This window comes from Diospyros lotus, chromosome 10, assembly GCF_014633365.1.
Source record: "Diospyros lotus cultivar Yz01 chromosome 10, ASM1463336v1, whole genome shotgun sequence".
NCBI lineage: Eukaryota > Viridiplantae > Streptophyta > Magnoliopsida > Ericales > Ebenaceae > Diospyros > Diospyros lotus.
Window position 1 is genome coordinate 3547116 of NC_068347.1, and position 12630 is coordinate 3559745.

A 12630-nucleotide genomic window follows, 5' to 3' on the forward strand; every position below is an offset into this window, starting at 1 on the left:
AGAAATCAAGTACACACAAGATTTATAGTGGTTCAACATTTTCCTACTCCACTACCTTCAAGCTTACCCACTTAAAGGATTTGCAAACCACAATCACTTTTACTAATGATCAATGAGACCAAGGGTTTTACCACGGTTCACCCTAAAACCTTATACACTGAGTTTTTACGGGCTCAACTCAAACCTTACAATAAGATAAATAATACTTATCTTTTACAACCCAATAATTTTGAATATAATTTAAAACACCTTACCAAATAGTTATAGCAAACCTATTGGTATGGAGTGAGGAGATCTTGAAGAAATGAGAGCTTTGGATTTTGCTTGCTTCTCCTGTTTGTACCATAATGCACACCAAGGAATGATTGAAAGGAACTTCTTTGAGAGTTTGTTAAAAGAGCTTTGTTCACTTGTGCTTGTGGAAAAAATCTCTTGTAGATGTGTAAAAATTGTGTATACTTGGGAGAAAGACTTCTTGTCTTCAAAGAGCTGATATATATAATAAATGGATAGACTTTTGGCTAATTATAACCGTTAGAGACAAGATAAGAAAGTAGGTTTCGAAATATACTTATCAGGTTTCGAAACAACACATTTTTACACAGAGGTTTCAAAACACACATAACATGTTTCGAAACATACAGCCTTTACAGCTGGATATGCACCAAGAGAAAAAATGGGCGGAAAAATTCTCTTTAAAAAACAAAATGATTTGGTTTTATTCTCCACTTAAAACATATCTGAAATTTGAACATCAAGGTATGGGTATAATTTTAAAAATAGATTTTTAAAATATCTTTTCAAATAAAGTGCAAAGTCATGACAGATTTTTGAAATTCTTCTAACAGAGTCAGGTGTTTCGAAATATGAAAAGTAGGTTTCGAAACATACTTTAGAAACATGTTTTAAAACATGTTGAACAAGGATACACTGCTGACAAAGGTTTCAAAATATACTAAATAGGTTTCGAAATGTAGGCTTAGATTTCGAAATACATCATATAGATTAAGCAAAACTTGAACCGTTTTTAATATACATCTTGAAACAAGTTTAGAAACATGGCAGACTGATGTTTCGAAACATGATGCATAAAATTGAATTTCTTCAACCATATTGAAGAGCATTTCGAATAGAAACATTACAGAACTATGTTTCGAAACATAGAAACATAGTTTCGAAGCATGATATGATAAAAAATGAATTTTTAAAATATTTGACCTTTAGCGTCAAAACACTAATCATACATGTTTCAAAATATGAAAAACTTATTTCGAAATATGAGATTTTCATATGGTTTTTCATCAAACACATTTTCTCATATACCAAAAAATATGATACAACACCAAAGACACAATCCGATCACAGTATTCATCAGGATCTAACTTTCCTTCGAAGTCCAGCACGTGAACTTGGATACTTCTTTCTATCCCTTTAAGAGCTCTTGCTAATTGTTTTGTGGCCTAACGATCACCAAAAACTATTTCTGAATTTTCTTTTGAACTAAATGAATCAGATTCCTCTTCCATGTCATCCAAGCTTCTTGAATTTATGGAGTGACTTCTTTGACTTCAATGCATGAGATCTCACATAAATATAACATACATGCTCCATTATAGAAATGTACACATCAAGAACATCATGCACATTTAAGCATCTCAATAACATATTCATTCATGAGCCCATGTATGTACATATCTATATGTCTCCAATCACATCCTAGCATTTTGGAGGATTGGGTGATGTTAGAGGAAGCAATTTATAGCAACTTAGATCAATGATCATACTCAATTTGGATTTAGGAAAGCCTTAACCAACTCAAATCATAACCAAAGTATATGATATTATATATCAAACCGAAGCCCTCAAAGTCTAGTTTATGAAGCTTCAAACATATCTTAATTTCAACTTTTACATCAAAAGTTATGGGCAAAATAGCGTAACATGCGCAGTGTTGGCAGAATTCACTAAGTCAACTTAAGGAGAGGATAAGTCGACTTAAGAGAAAAATAAGTCAACTTATCTGAGAACAATGAGAAAAATGACTGCAATGACAAGCCTCTGCCGAGTCGACTTAACCCATAGATAAGTCGACTCGACGCAATAAAAAACATACGAAATGAATACCAAACACACCAAAACCCCCTCATCTAGCTTCCTAACCTACCAAAGTCATTCCTTGAAATAAAAATAGGGTAAAAAAAACCCCCAACGAACACATAAACAAGACCCAACTTCATGCCTATGAAAAACCCACTAAGATACGACAATGAAAACTATAACGACCCGTTTATTTATGAATTAATGTTAATTTGGGTGTAAGAAATTAATTGGAGAAAAATTAAAATTATCAAGTGGGTTTTGGTAGTTATTCGAAATTATTGAGGTCATTATGAAAATTTGGGGATTTAAGGAAAAATAATAGTTTATGGAAATAGGTAATTAATTATCTTGTTTGAAAGTATTTATGGAAAGAATAAAATAAAATGATTTGGGTTAATTTTAGAAATTTTTGGGGTTAAAGTGTAAATTTGGAAACTGGAATCTCCTTAATAATTTAGTAGCAAATTTAGAAAGCAAGGGAGGCGCTAGAGCAAGTGGTTAAGTGTGCACGTGTGTAGGTAAGGGGTGGGGTGATCGAATCTTGGCTGGAGCAAAGGAAAAATCTGGGAAATTTTTTTCTTAGCAAACAAGGCGCCAACGATGCCGTTTCCAGGCGCCCGCGCATGGCCCCGCAGGGGCCCATGCGCACGCAAGCGCGCGGCCAGGAAGCCAGCATGCGTGCGGTCGCGCGCCCATACGCGGACAGCCGTGCCACGCAAGGCCCTACGTGCCCCTGTTGTGAGGCCACGCGGCTGCCAGCCGCGCCAGCTGCCTCATACGCATCCAAATGCTTTTTTTTTGCTCTCAAAAACTTAATAATTTTGCTGCCATGATGCCTTGCAACATTCCTATCTCCTTAGCCTATAAATAGGTAGTGGAATGGGAGAGTTTTGGGGAGATGAAGCTTGAGAGAAACGTGAGAATTTTAGGGAAAAATTAAGGAAAATTTTGGAGAAATTAAGGAAAATTCTACCGTTTGAGTTTGGGCTTGACATAAGCAATCTCGGTATGCTACAAAGATTAATAAAATATTTAAGGCAAGTTCTCTTCCTAGTTTTTGCAAGTTCTTATTCCTATCTTGCAAGTTCAGTTTCTTCCTCTTCTCAAGTTCATGTTTTTAATTTTTAAGTTCTTATTCCTATTAAGGTAAGTTATTCTTCCTCTTTGTTCCATTTAAGAGGCAAGATCTCAGTTTTCTTATTAATATGCGAGCTCTTGGTTCCTGATCTTTTAAATTGCAAGTTTTTTTCCTATTTTACAAGTTCAATTCCTCTTTTCACAAGTTATGTTTTAAATTACAAGATTTATTTTATAACTCTTGTCATTGCAAGATCATATCACTTAATTTTTTAAATTCCATGTTATTTTCCTATTTTACAAGTTATTTCCCCTTTGCCAGTAAATTATTCCATGATTTACATTTATACCTATTGAATCTCAAATAGGGTTTGTATCACCCTATCTTTCGTTGGGAATGATTCTTTATTGTGGACATGCAAGAGTTGATGTTGTCTTGCATGAATGTTGCCCCATTGTGCATATTGTTTCGTTAATTGCATGCCAATTATATACATGAGAAGTTATTACAAATATGCATGTTACGATAACGCATAAAGCATATACATGAAAATGGTTTTTAAAAATATGTAAAGGCCTCAAGATGCGCGCAGCAGACGAGTCCGTATGATATATCTGCAGAGAAAGTGCTGAGCTCAAAGTTGGACTTCGATCCCAAGGTTTCAGACTTCGGTCCCATGTTTATAGTTCTAAAAAGTACTGCATATGAGCATGGATGCATGTTACATCATTTTATCATGTGAAAGTACCTTAAATGGCATTCATGTATTCTTTGCTTCTTGATACTCATGGCTCTTATGCTCACTTTTTTCCAGTTATACTTGCTGGACCTTGTGGCTCATGTTTGCTTGCATCATTCCAGGTAAGGATAAGACTAAAGTAGAGGGCGAGCCAAGTGAATCAGGATCCATGGGGTAGCAGTGTGTACAGAGCCGTCTTAATCAAAGGTCTCTAGGGGAGTTTTGTGCTGTGTAATATTAAATTACGTTTGGTTTATGTTTTAGATTGTACCCCTAAGGGGACATGGTGGGTTTATGGACCCTAATGTGGTATGTAATATTAAGTTACGTTGGTATTTGGGCATGTGAACCCTATTAAGTATGCTTATGAGTAAAAATGTACGGGTGTGGTTTCCGTGTTCAATAAAAGAAGAATGTGTGCGAATGCTTCTAACTGATTTGGAAAAATGTCATCTTTCTTGTGGGTCCCTAGCTTGGGCTCCTACAAAAACAATCAGACACTTTCATGAAAGATTACAATATTTATAAGGGAAGCTTGTTGCAATGAAATGGAGAAGAAATGAAGGAAATACTTGCACAACCATTAAAAGAAAGTACAAGAGAACTTGCCTTAAATGGTGCAACTCCAAGAGATGAAAAACACTCCAAAATTTGCAAATTTTCACTTGAAACTCCAACAAAGAGAAATGGAATGGAGAAAATAAAAGAAGGAAATGAAGAGGAAGAAGAAGAGATGAACGAGAGGAAGAGAAAGAGAGAATAGAGAGAAAAAAGAAGAATAAGTGATTGGGAAGCAAGAAGGAATGGGGGGAGATGGGTTGTCGTCCCACTCCAACCATCCCATTCTTTGGAAATTTCCAATTATGCCCTCCACTACACACACACCACCTAAATATCAATGCCCCTTATGGTCATTTGTCATCTCCTTTTCATTTGTTTTCCCTTTATTTAATTCAATCTCATATTATATACATGGGCCTAAGCCCAAATCAAAAATCCACTCATATTGGGCCCAAGCCCATTTAGTCCACAACTTGGACTCTTCTATGCAATTAAACTTCATTTACATAAGCTTACAAATTTTTATTTCACTTACCTTTCTCATCCCACATAGTTATTATTTTCATTAATTTTTCTTTTATCAACACAAATTATTTTCACAATTAATTGAGGAAAAAAAAATCAAATACTTGAAATAAATTACCAATAGTGCTTAGACCCACTAACGAGTCGTTACAATATGAATATGGTTGAGAATAATTATAAGATGTATCTACTTAATAAGAAATATAATTAATCAGTAATTAAGCTTTGGTCCTTTTTAAATGGAACTTTTCTTACCATTCTCAACTTCACTGTCACTTCAGTTCCTTTTTTGGTTCTGAGCCCTACTCTCTCATAAAGCATAGAACTTTTTAAATGGAAATAAGCCAACACCTTAAACAAAAGAAGAAAGAAATAACAATTCAATAAAAAAGAAAAAAAATCAATAATTGAGCCTATTTTTCAACAGTGAAACAGAAACCAAAATGATTCTGAGCCTATTTCATATTATTCATTTTGCCTGGTTACTTGAAAGTCTGGGTTGACAAAGACACCCATGGTCGGACCATACATGGAGGGACTAGAGAGAGAATGATTCAGTTTGGATAGGCCTCAATGATAGAAGGCAAATCTTGGATCCGGATGATGTTATAGCGTGGGAAGCCTCCTTTCTCCAGCACTCGTTTCCATTCAGCCTCAGTTCTCTCTTTTCCACCAGAGCTGTGAGCAACCATTATGAGATCGAATACAAATCCTGTGTTGTCAAACATGTTTTCACCGTCTGGCTGCAGAACCACTTCCACTAGAATCACCTTTCCTGTCTTCTCTGGGATTGCCTTCCGGCAGTTCTTCAAGATCTTCACACAGTTTTCGTCGCTCCAATGATGCAAGATCCACTGCACGAATTCATGATTAGAGCATGAATTAAACCATCTAGACAGTTAACAAATAATAACTATTCTTTTTGTGTGTGTTAAAATATTTCCAAATTTAAATCCATTACCTTCATGAAAACTGCATCAGCCTCTGGAACAGACTCAAACAAGTCACCTCCAATATGAGTAACTCCTGGGTACTCAGGTGCTGTGGCCACCACATGTGGCAAATCATAGTTGATTGCTTTGATGTGTGGATAGGCCTTGGTGATCTCGGATATGGACGTTCCAATCCCACCGCCCACATCCACGAGCGACCCAATGGAATGAAATCCATCTTTGTACGCAGCGACGATTTCGGCAGTGATTACCTTGGCGCTACATCCCATTGCAGCGTTGAAGACCTTGTTGAAATCTGGGTTGGCGGAGCCATAATCCCATATCCCTTTGCCATGAGCCTTTTCGAATGCAATCCCACCTTCCCGCACACACCTGCTGAAGCATTGCCAGGGTGCTAATGCCCTGGGGTCGCTCGCCATCAGTACCATCGGCGCCAGGCTCAGCTCAGCATCGCGCAGCAAGAACTTGGAGGCGTGGTTCAACCCGTAGAGGGTCTCTCCGCCATCAACCGACGGAGGAGTGGCTGTGAAAATCTTTTTCCGAACCAGAAATCTCATGATCCGCCCCAGGGTAATGATATCCGGGGAAGGAGAGTCTATGCCGGCGGCGATTTGGGATAGGCTGATTGGACAGCCGGAAGAATGAATAATGTCAGCTATGCGAAGTTCCACCGCAGACTTGAGTGCCATGGCGTCTGCAAAGCTTAGCATCTGTTGCCATATCTCTGCTTTGGCATCAAGCAATACCTTTGCCTCTGCATCCATGGCTTCCTTATCATTAATCATTCTCTCTCTGTCTCTCTCCCCCTATATGTGTTTAAGCTTACGTACAGAAGAGGCTTTCTTGCTTGTAAGGCTTCCTTCTCCATATCTTATAGAGGAAGATTGAAGAAGAAGAAGAAGAAGAAAAAGAAGAAAGCAACACATTAGAGAATAAATGTATTCAGCCAATGAGGAATGATCTGTATTAGAGTATTTTAGAGAATAAATGTGTTAGTTTTGTTGTATTTTTGTTTTCCTTTGTTTTGTTATTTCTTCTGGACAAGCAATGACATTCTTTTCATCTTGATGTATTAGTTCTAAAAGTATTTAAAGAAGAAGTTGAGATCCTGTTTTAGGTTAGTGAGGCATTTTATTATGGAAAATGTTAGAGAGCCCGACGGGTTTATCGACGGATTTACCGAAAGGGGGCAAAAAAACCATTTTGCCCCCACACCCTGCTCTCTTCCTCCCCTTCTAATGGATTCCCCCCTGCCCTACGCATCTCCCCTGCTTGCCATGGCCGTCGCTCGTCTCTCTGTCGCGCCTAGCTGTAGTCGCTCGACTTTGCCTCCGTTGCCTCACCGACAGTCGCTACATCGATTGTCGGCGAGGCAACAAAGACGAGGCCGGGTGATTGTAGCGAGGCGCGATGGAGAGGCGAGCAGTGGCCATGGCAAGTAGAGGAGACGCTCAGAGCTAGGGGGGGACAGTAACCCACTTTGCAAATTTGCAAAGTAGATGAAAAAAAATCATCTTTTTATTCCCTTTTTGTGAGCCACTTGATAGATTCGTCGGACCCGCGTAGAACTAACTCTGTTCCCGGCATCAATTATGTTGCCCAGGTGTGGGTGAGTTCCCGTCAGCGGTCCCATCCACCCACCCAATGGTCTACTGCCACGTCAGCAAAGGCAGCAGATCATTACTCTTCAACGAATATGATTGAATAAGCCCGTGGCTGTGGCTGTAGCTGTGGCTGTGGCGGAAGAAAAGTCAACAATCACTATGATACCCTCTCTACATGTCAACAATCACTTTGTTTATTAATCAAATCATGGCTATTCTATGATTTGGCTATTCTACGATTATCACTCTTTTGAAGAAGAAATCAAAGATTATTTTTGCTTCTTCAATTTTCCATTAAAATATTTCTGGATTCAAGCATTAGGGGACTATTATTATTATTAAAAATTGGTTTAGAAATCAAAAGCTAATTTGGATATATAAAGTTCATTGGATCCTTATTTTGTTATTCATAATTTTAAATTTATTATCTCAAATATTTTAAGTTGGGTCTAATTTGGATACATAAGGATTTGAAATGACACTTTATTATATATATATATATATGTTTCTTTACTAAATTAAAAAAATATTTTATATTCACTAGAAATAAAATTACAATGAACACAGAGACTTGATGAATTTGAATTGAAGTTTAACCTTGCCTTAACAAGATAAAAAAAAAGAAACATTATCACTTGGAGGGCTCAAGAAATAATAAGATTGAATGTTTCAAGGATTTATATCAATAAACATTATAAAAAATTCGTAATTTAGTGACTAATTTAGCGATAAAAAATTTTCATCGCTAATTAAAAATGTCTTAGTGACAAATATTTCGTTGTCAAATTTTTTATTTTTTATTTTAAATTTAGCAACAAAATATTTTGTCACTAAATATTTTTAATATTTTTAATTAAAATTTTAAATTTAGGGACAAAATATTTCGTCACTAAATAATTAAAAAATTTTTTAACGACGTTTGAGCTATGTTTTACTTTAATCTACTAGTTTGCCTCTCTCTCCTCGTGTTATTACTTAAGACATAAATGGTTTTCTTTGTTAGACATAGACAGTCAACATAGCTTGAGACCTCCCCAAAATAATACTTTTGACACTTAGATTATGAAAAAAGAAAAATAAGCACTTCACATAGTTATTAATACCTCAGAATTTAATTGTTTCATGCCTCTCGAGAAAGAGATGCTTCCCCCATGTGTTGTCGCCTTTAGTTGTGCTCATGTGCTTGGACACATGGTAAGAAGGGGTACAATGCAATTGAGTATTGTAAGCAACACTAGAATCTGTATGCCCTAGTGAGGTAGATCCATGCATGGTGGATCGTACTAGCCCAATCTTGGCCTTTGACTTATGACCCAATTGTTCGATCTCAGCTTTCATTTGACCGTCCTTGTGGGTTATGGTGTGGTAAGATAAAATAAAAATTAAGTACATTAAAAAGATTAAAAAAGTTTTATTTTATTTAAAAATTTACTTAAAGATTAAAAGGTAATATGTTACTATCAAGCGTCACTCCATGACCTTTCATTTAAAATTTTTAGATCTCTTACATGACTCACCCTTCTACTACTATACAATCAAACACAATAATTTGAGACTTTATTTAAAAACATTTGGTCTTTTCAATTGCACGTCTAGGAATCTTCCCAAGCCTCTATATTATATTAAAGAGAGGTGCCGTGTGATAGATGATTAGCAAACTAATTACGGCATCGATAATGTCAATAACGATGGCGACTTTGCTTGGCGTTAGTCAGCACAATACAATTAGACAGTGAGAAAGGCATCACCCAACTGCTCAAACTGAGTTACGTTATTATCCCGCTAGGATAGTCAGCAAACTACACCCCTTTACTAGTCAATCCAACTACAAATGAATAAAATATACAGTAAAATCCACCATGCACCATGGTATTAGCCCAGTTGTCAGTGTTTGGTGGTATAAGGTTCTTAAGATCTAAGAATTCAAATTTTGAGGCTAATTTTTATTGTTATCTCTTGTGATTTAGTTGGCTCTTGAATACGATTTTAAGGGTTTAATTAATTTTATAGGGTTTTGATGAAGAACGATAAAAAATTATACGTTTGGATTAAAGTTTTGTATAGACGAATATGTGGGTTTTATTTGTTATCAATGTATATATCTATCATCTCAAACAACAATTGAAGGGTCTGACTGAGTTACTATAATCTTAAGGTTTTCTTTTTTAATAAGAATATCTATTTTATATTCATTATTTTTTATATTCCATATTATGTTTTGGAATAAAGAGCCTAATATAAATATTGTACTTTAGCCTATCAACCAAATTAGCTACAGACAAATAAATCTAGCAAATTAGTCATTGTATTTGGAAAATGACCAAATAAACCATTGCACTTTTAGACATCGACTTATGTTAATCAATATAATAGAGGTTATCTTAATATGATCGATAATATTTTAGTCATATCAATAATATCAATCACAAATCAACTCACCTCAATCACAATCATGATTTAAGAAACACTTGCATACAGCCAAATCGAATCCTAATCCATATTCAAAGAATATCACACAATTGCAAGTGCCCAAATATACCTTTGGACCGGGCCAATTTCAACTCTCTCCTTAAGTCTCTGCCTTTTTCTTAGGCTCAATCTTAGCTAGGGGTGAGTAAAAGTTCAGTTAAACCAAATTAAACCAAACTGAACTAAAAAGTTCGGTCAGTTCGATTCAATTTTTCAAAAAGAGTTATTCGGTTCGGTTATATTTTTTTAAAAAAATTGGTTATTCAGTTCGATTAAGTTATTTTGATAAAAATACTCAAAAAATCGAACCGAACCGGTGTAGCAAATACCCCTGGCAAATCGAACCGGCCACACCCCCCTCCCGCACGAACTGAACTGCCCCCCCTCACGTGGGTGCGACACCCCATGGGTCATTTCTGTACTTCTCTTCGTTCTTCTCTCTCTTCTCGCCATTTCTTCTCTTCTTTTCGAGTTCGAATCTTCATAGATCTAGCGATGGCGAAGACGAAGGCGATTCGATGCTTTGTAGATCAGGTATTGGCCAAAGGCTCTTCGTCTTCATCTCTTCTCTCTCCCTTCACCATCCATTGCTGTCGCCGATGGTGAAGAAGAAGACGAAGGCCGGATCTACTAAAGGCTGGATCTACTTACCACGCGTCCTTTTCGGTAAGTTTTCAGCTACTTCTTTTTTACATTGAAACTTTGAAACGTAGATCTACTAAAATCTAACCATTAGATACTTGTGATTTTTGGGTATGTGGGTCACCGTGGTTGGGGGAATCCGATGATTGGAACCAATCATCGGAATCGTCGGCCGGCTAGGTGGCCGGCAGCAACAACAAGGCCGGTCTCTTGCAGTCATCTTAGGCTCTTAAGCTCAGTTCAATTTTTGGTTTGGTTTGGTTAGTATGGTTTTGGTTTTGGTTAGTTCGATTTGTTGGGTTTGTCGGTGGGTCAATTCGGTTATTGCATATGCTTCGGTTTGGTTCGATTCATAATTTTTGGTCGGTTCGGTTCGGTTATAACCGATTGCTCACCCCTAATCTTGGCCCAATGCCAGCTTGCCACAGCATCATTGTAACCTTACTGGATATCCGCACGGCCGTCTCAGATCCCATCCACATTAATGAGGGTCCTGTCTCCACCATGCTACCACCTGGGAACCTCCACTGGTATCGGATAATCATTCACATCACCTGCAAACACACGACGCATGCATGTAAGAGGACATCTCCTTCTTTTATATCAACCAGCTCTTTTCAGAGCCAAGGTATGTTCTAATCTCTGACTTACTGATATACTGTCTCTCCTTACTTTATTACTCACTCGAGCGTCGAAGTACTTGCAGGTGCTAGTGCCCCGAATGGACCCGTCGACGGAGCCCACGCCCTGTCTCCAATCTTTCTCTTTTGGTCAGGAAGGAACATCTAGCGCCCACCGTGGGGCTCGATAAAACTTACCTACCCCATAAGCTCACTAAAAGCCTTTCAAACTAAGCTCCCGGTTGCCACACCATGGTGCGTACCAAAAGCGCCCCCGCTCAACAGTCGAATAACCCCTATCACCCTCCACAAAATCCAGCTATTATAGAGGTCCTTATCCAGACAGTCCAGCAGCTCTAGAATCGAGTTACCAAATTAACCAAAAACCAGCAGCGTGACTAACCCAACGAGCGAATTAACTACGATGCAGAAGGCAGTCGTCACCAACACCACCAGGCTACCCACACCTCTATCCCCTCACATTCCACACTCTTATACTCCCACAACCATCCATTTTTCGAGTTCATCATAACTGTTCCTTTACCCGACGGCTTTTGGCCTCCCTATGCTTTAGAACCTTAAGATGGCACCACCGACCCTCAAGATCACCTCACCACATTCAGCGCCCCCATGCTGATAAGCGGAAGCTCAAACCAGATCATGTGCCAATCCTTCCCTAGCACCTTGAGGAAATCAGCCATGTTGTGGTTCTTGTCCTTGGAGTCGAATTCTATCCACGACTTCTCCGAGCTAGCCACTCACTTCCTCACTCATTTCCCCACCAGTCGAGCCCATCGCAGGACCTCGGCCAGTCTTATCGACCTGAAACAAGGTGAGCACGAGGCACTGCGGGCATTCATGAATAGGTTCTTTCAAGAAGCCCTCCAGATCAAAGACCTCCACCCCGCGATATCCCTATATGCCATCATGGCTGGGTTAAGAGCAGGCCCCTTCGCCCATTCACTGGCCCGAAAGCCCCCTGTTGCCCTGGCCGATCTAAGAACGCACTCGGCATGGTACATCAACATGGAAGAAGCCTTGGTCGCTCAGCGCAAGGAAGCTGAGTTGCAAATACATTCGTAACCAGCCCCTCAGCTAGAACCTCCTGCCCGACATCAACACAGCCATAGGAGGGACCCCCACCAAAACCAAGAAGGTTGGGATCACAATAAAGGAAGAAGAGAACCACCCCGGGCCCTCGAGCCACCTCAGTTACACTACAATGCATATACCCCCCTCACAACAAGATGGGATCGAATTTTCCAAGAAGTTTACAACGCCAGGGTCATTGCTCTTCTAGATACCAACGAACAACGACCCCTTCACGGTAACACCGACA

The 12630-nt window shown here is 38.5% G+C and overlaps 1 protein-coding gene and 1 long non-coding RNA gene across 2 annotated transcripts; one reads left to right on the plus strand and one right to left on the minus strand.

The window, feature by feature from the left end:
* The first annotated feature begins 3016 nt into the window (after positions 1–3016).
* LOC127811951 (uncharacterized) lies at positions 3017–4331 on the plus strand. The gene is made up of 2 exons (XR_008025805.1): positions 3017–3836; positions 4040–4331. It is a non-coding gene; the product is annotated as an uncharacterized LOC127811951 (long non-coding RNA).
* Positions 4332–5437: 1106 nt separating this feature from the next.
* LOC127811949 ((R,S)-reticuline 7-O-methyltransferase-like) lies at positions 5438–6842 on the minus strand. Its single transcript, XM_052352171.1, has 2 exons — positions 5965–6842; positions 5438–5857 (listed from the first exon to the last, which is right to left on the minus strand). The coding sequence occupies exons 1-2, from the start codon at positions 6739–6741 to the stop codon at positions 5558–5560; spliced, it is 1077 nt and encodes a 358-aa protein (XP_052208131.1). The 5' UTR covers positions 6742–6842; the 3' UTR covers positions 5438–5557.
* Between the last annotated feature and the right edge of the window lie 5788 nt (positions 6843–12630).

Bases quoted from the DNA above. Each gene is read 5' to 3' on its own strand.
- LOC127811949 (XM_052352171.1), bottom strand. From the start codon at position 6,741: ATGATTAATGATAAGGAAGCCATGGATGCAGAGGCAAAGGTATTGCTT. The intron at 5,858-5,964 runs GTAATGGATTTA...GAATTCGTGCAG, and splicing joins CTGATGCAGTTTTCATGAAG to TGGATCTTGCATCATTGGAG.